Genomic DNA, 5352 nt, shown 5'->3' on the forward strand with positions numbered 1-5352 from the left:
GCGAAGGCAGAGCAGCAGCCCCTGAAAGGGTGACTCCGGGGTCTCACCCCGCCCTGACTCCTGCCTCATCCCCTGGTGAGGGCTTCCCTCCTGCTGCTTCTGACTCTGCTGTCCACCCTCAGAGACCCTGTAGGGAGGCTTCCCTCCAACAAGGAACCATTCCCAGGAGAAGGGAGCCCAGCACTCCTGGCCCTGCGGGATCCTCAGTCCACTCACCACTGCGGCATGTCCCAGGAGTCCTCGAATTAGGGCCTGGGCCAGGGCCCCTGGGTTCCCATGGCCTGGGTGGGCACGGTGCCCTCTTACAGCCAGGGCTGCCCAAGGGTTCCTGGTGTCCTATCATTCAGCAGAGATCTTTCCTCGGTGCCTTCTCTGGATTGGGTGGGCTGCCGAGCTCTGGGGCTGCAACAGTGAATTAGACAGGGGCTGTCCCTGCTCTCCAGGGTCTAGTGGAGGAGCCAGCACGGAGCTAATCAGTCAGAGGAGAAGGTGGTGTAGACCCACTGGTGCAGGGAAGATCATGGGAGTGCTGGGCAAGACAGGGACTTGGCGGAACACATGAGATGAGGCAGCTGGGAGGTTGTCTTCAAGCTGAGACGTGAAGGGTGATAGAGAGCCAGGCAGGCTGCAGCGTGGGAAAGCCTGAGCAGCTGTCCCCCAACCCCAGCGGTCCCTCCCATCCCACCCACCCTCTGCAGGCTCGTGGAGGAGTTCATGCTCTTGGCAACATGGCAGTGGCCCACAAGATCCACCGCGCCTTCCCCGAGCAGGCCCTGCTGCGCCGGCACCCCCCACCACAGACAAGGATGCTCAATGACCTGGTGGAATTCTGCGACCAGATGGGGCTGCCCGTGGACTTCAGCTCCGCAGGAGCCCTCAATGTGAGTGCTGGGCAGGGTTCAGGGGAGGCTCTGCTTGGGGGAAAGAAGGGAAAGACCTGGAAGGTAGGGGGTCCAAGGGCCTCTGCTTCCCCCCAGAGTCCCTCCCCTTCAGCCAGGTCTCTCCTATAGAGGAGGAAGGAGGCCCTGGGAGGAAGGGCCCCTCTGAGTCACACGGGCCCTGACAATGGGACCTGCCCCCTCACCAGGACTGTGCTAAGCGGGGACCCTGGAGGCCTAGCAGAGGGCGGGGGTCCTGTGGCCAGAAAGGGCTGGTCTTGGGCCCAGAGGCTTTCAGAGTGTAGGGGCTGGAATTGTAGGAACCCCAGGAACGTTCCTGGTGGGTACTTTCAGGTGCTTCGTGCCCGGGGCGAAGCTAAGAACCCAGGGCCTTGGCTCTGGTCCTGGAGGAGGCGACATCTCACCCAGGTCCGACCCTGGGAGGGGAAGGCAGGTGCCCCAGGCCCGAGAGCAGGTCCGACCCTGCGAGGGGAAGGCAGGCGCCCCAGGCCCGAGAGCAGGCCCGACCCTGGGAGGGGAAGGCAGGTGCCCCAGGCCCGAGAGCAGGTCCGACCCTGGGAGGGGAAGGCAGGTGCCCCAGGCCCGAGAGCAGGTCCGACCCTGGGAGGGGAAGGCAGGTGCCCCAGGCCGAGAGCAGGTCCGACCCTGGGAGGGGAAGGCAGGTGCCCCAGGCCGAGAGCTGGTCCGACCCTGCGAGGGGAAGGCAGGTGCCCCAGGCCCGAGAGCTGGTCCGACCCTGCGAGGGGAAGGCAGGTGCCCCAGGCCCGAGAGCAGGTCCGACCCTGCGAGGGGAAGGCAGGTGCCCCAGGCCCGAGAGCAGGTCTGACCCTGCGAGGGGAAGGCAGGTGCCCCAGGCCCCAGAGCTGGTCCGACCCTGCGAGGGGAAGGCAGGTATCCCAGGCCCGAGAGCAGGTCCGACCCTGGGAGGGGAAGGCAGGTGCCCCAGGCCCGAGAGCTGGAGCCCAGTGAGTCCAGGCCAGTCAGCAAGATATGGAAGGGACTAACCTCAGGCCAGTGTGGGCCACAGGCTGTGGGCAGCTGCCCACTCTCCCCACCCATCCCCTCTGAGCAGGGCTGAGCCCCCAGGCAGCTCCTCCTGCTGAGAGCTGGGCATGAGGTACTTAGCGGATGACAGGGCCCCGAGTCTCTCCCAGAGCTGGGCCACACGTCACTCCGGTTTCTGGGATTTGCTTCTAGAAAAGCCTGACCCAAACATTTGGAGATGACAAGTACTCACTGGCCCGGAAGGAGGTGCTCACCAACATGTGCTCCCGGCCCATGCAGGTAAGGAGGGTCCAACCCTGTCCCGTCCAGGTAAGGAGGGTCCAGCCCCGTCCTCGCTGACTCCCGGGAGCACACTGGCCCCAGACCTGTGACTTCCACGTGCAAGCACAGCCCACCAGTGTTCCTGCCCTGCTCTGGACATGGCTGGGTGGACGGGGCTGCTCCTCCTCTGCCGGAGGGTGGGAGAGGAGGCCGACCCCAGGCAGCACCTAGGAGGGGGCACCCTGAGCCTCTTGAGTTTGAACCGCTGCCTCCTGCTCAGACTTGCTCAAGGACAACATGCCTTAGAGCTGAGGGGCTACCGAGACCTCCTGTCAGGCTGGGGTCCTGGAGGAGAGACAGGGTCCCGTGTGGCTTCTTGTCCCGGGGAACACTCCACAGCCTCCACCCCCGCATGTGGAGTCCAGAACCAGCTGTCGGCCTCTGGCCAGTGTGGGAAAGAAGCTGACTTGGCCTGGGCCTGCAGGGAGGTGGCAGCCTATGGGGTGGACAGCTGGGCTTGCTCTGGGACGCCTGTCACAGCCCCCAAGGCTGAGCTTCACCCGTGCAGGGCCTGAGCATCCTGGGACCAGGACCCCAGAGGACCCTCGGGCCAGCGGGAGCAGTGGGTGCTGGTGAGTCAGCTCTGGGCCCCAGCCCAGCCCAGGGGCAGGGACAGGCTGTATTTCAGGGGCTTGGTCACACAGCAGATTCAGTCTGTTCACAAGAACTGGATGGCTTCAGCTGACCCCAGTGGATTTATTTTCTGACACTTCAGGCTCTGCCGGGTTTGAAGCCATCAGGACCTGCTTGGGCCTGGCCGCCCTGACCTGCCCCCCAGTCGCAAGTGTCTACCCGGACATAGCACCTGCGGCACCCACAGCTGAGAGGGGCTGGGCCATGCCTGCGGGGCTGTCTGTGTTCTACATTCCAGTGGCTCTAGGCCTGGCAGAGATGGCACAGCAGCCCCTGAGTCCCAGAACTGCCAGTAGCTCTGCCCATCTGAGGCCCCTCCCATGCCCCTGCCTCTAATGACATCACCTTCAAGGAGGTACAAGCCAACCTGGAGTTCCAGGGATCAGAGCCACTCCGGAGTCAGCCAGAGCCTGAAAAAGCTGCATTCTCCTGGCTCGCCTGCCAGGGACCTCGGAGGCGCCCTTGCTCAGGAATTCGATGGCTGCAAGTCACCAGAAGGTCTGCAGTGCTCCTGTTCCTCGGCCCCGGGAACTGTGCTGGGGACAGGGCAGGGCAGCAGCAGAGAGCACAGAAAGGTGTGAGGGGACATGCAGTCCCCAGTGAGCTTCTGCATCAGGACACCACGGCTATCTCAGGGGGACGGCTGGGCCTGTGGGAAAGCCATGGTCCCCACCCATCCCACCCGACCCTGAGCCACCTCCACCAGCCAGGAGGGGCCAGGGCCCTTCATCAACCTCACCCAGGTCATCTGGGGAACTGGGCCACCGCTGAGAACAAAGCCCAGATGTGTCTGGGAGTGGAGGCTGTGCCCACCTCCCCCGGAGACTTGCCCACAAATTAACCCAGGGCCCAGCAGGGGCTGGAAGGGAAGTGGAGTTAAGGAGACCAGCAAGTCACCACCGCTGCGCCCTGGATTCCAGGGCCCATGTGCACAGAGTAACGGGAGCTGGCTGTCTGTCTGGCCAAGGGCACAGGAGGGTGTGTGTGTACAGCAGCCAGGGAGCAAGGGAACCAGCGAGACACACAGAAGTGACCTTGGACCTCTGCAAGGAACCCATTCACTCACTCCCAGGCAGTAGCACTGGCCTTGACACCCAGCCCTGAAAACTGGGGGACTGCGGACAAGCAGCTTCAGGGACTGTGGCGCCAGCTGGGACGGGCTGTGTGCTGGTCCCTAGAGACTCTGGGTATCTCCTCCTGCCCCGGTCCTGCCTCCTGCCCAGAACAAGGGTCTCTGGAACTCCGCCCTCTGTGGCTCCGCCCCTGGGAGGGTCAGATGGTCGGAGACGAGAAGGGCAGAGGCTGGCAGGCCGGAAACTGCCTCTCTTGGCGGCTGTGGGGTGGAGTACTGGGGGGCACAGAGGTGCCCAGGTGAAGCATGGCTTCAGCTGGGCGGGTTCAGTACCAGAGGGGATGAGGTCGGCCCCGACCAAAGGTGGGCCTAAGTCCGAGAGAAAGCGCCAGGAGCCTGAGGCCTGTGTTGCACGGGGCAGGGGATAGCATCCTGGGCTTTCTCGCCTGCCTCCCACTCTAGCCAGATGGAGCAATGGACTTGGCCTCCTTGAACAAAGACCCACAGCCTCCTCGGCTTCTGCTTGTGTCTCCAGCAGACAGTGTCTGCAGCCCCGGTCATACATGGCCACAGGCTTCTCCTTCCTCCTTCCTGGGCCAGAGTAGCAGCCCCAGCCCCATGCTGGGGAGGAGTAGACCAGAGACCGTTCCCTCCTGGAGGTGCCCAGCAGTGACTCAGCAGCGATGGGACATGTCTGGGCCATTCTCAGTGCTGCCCCTTGAGGGCATTTGGGAGGCCCAGGCAGGCCAGATTTGTCTCCTGGAGAGAAGTATGGGCACCCCTGGGCTCTGCCCAGCTTCCTGGCCTCCCCTTGGGTCCCCTTATGCAGAAAGGGGCACTGGTCCTGGCACTGGTCCTCCTGGGCTTTCCTCAGCAGCCAGCAGTCCGTCAGGTCTGTGCACACCAAGGCTGCCAACGGCGAGGCTGTGGGTGGCATGGGCCCTCCAGGACTGGCCGGGAAGCTCTGGGCTGGCCAGGCTCTGACTCACCCCGCAGATGGCACTGTACTTCTGCTCGGGGCTGCTGCGGGACCCGGCATAGTTCTGGCACTATGCGCTCATCATGCCCCTGTACACACACTTCACCCACAGTGGGTGCTGAATGGCCCAAGACCATTCAGGAGTGACAGTGGAGGTCCAAAGGTCGGGCGACCCAAGCGTAGGGGAACCTGGCCTGAGAACTCTCCCTATGGACCAGTACTGCGGAAGCTGCAGGGGGTCCACAGCCAGCCCTGGACACAGCCGAGAGAAGGACGCTGACCTCAGAGGGCCACTTCTGCTGCCCTGGGAGCTAGGTGCTGAGATCCTAATCTATCACCTGGGGCGGAGCACCATGCAGCCCATCCCCCAGCCATTGCCCTTCCCCACTCCCTACTCCCCACCCCCCAACCTCATGCCCCATACAGCACCACCCACGACCCCG

General features: G+C 63.9%; 1 protein-coding gene across 1 annotated transcript; it reads left to right on the forward strand.

Annotated features, from left to right (window-relative positions):
• The first annotated feature begins 704 nt into the window (after positions 1-704).
• Positions 705-5032, forward strand: LOC117094371 (DIS3-like exonuclease 2). The gene is made up of 3 exons (XM_033229835.1): positions 705-881; positions 2097-2183; positions 4927-5032. The coding sequence occupies exons 1-3, from the start codon at positions 729-731 to the stop codon at positions 4969-4971; spliced, it is 285 nt and encodes a 94-aa protein (XP_033085726.1). The 5' UTR covers positions 705-728; the 3' UTR covers positions 4972-5032.
• Positions 5033-5352: the final 320 nt, after the last annotated feature.

The sequence above is a fragment of the Trachypithecus francoisi genome, unplaced genomic scaffold (assembly GCF_009764315.1).
Source record: "Trachypithecus francoisi isolate TF-2019V2 unplaced genomic scaffold, Tfra_2.0 Lachesis_group13, whole genome shotgun sequence".
NCBI classification, from domain to species: Eukaryota; Metazoa; Chordata; class Mammalia; order Primates; family Cercopithecidae; genus Trachypithecus; species Trachypithecus francoisi.

Bases quoted from the DNA above. Each gene is read 5' to 3' on its own strand.
- LOC117094371 (XM_033229835.1), top strand. From the start codon at position 729: ATGGCAGTGGCCCACAAGATCCACCGCGCCTTCCCCGAGCAGGCCCTG. The intron at 882-2,096 runs GTGAGTGCTGGG...ATTTGCTTCTAG, and splicing joins GCTCCGCAGGAGCCCTCAAT to AAAAGCCTGACCCAAACATT. The intron at 2,184-4,926 runs GTAAGGAGGGTC...CTCACCCCGCAG, and splicing joins TGTGCTCCCGGCCCATGCAG to ATGGCACTGTACTTCTGCTC.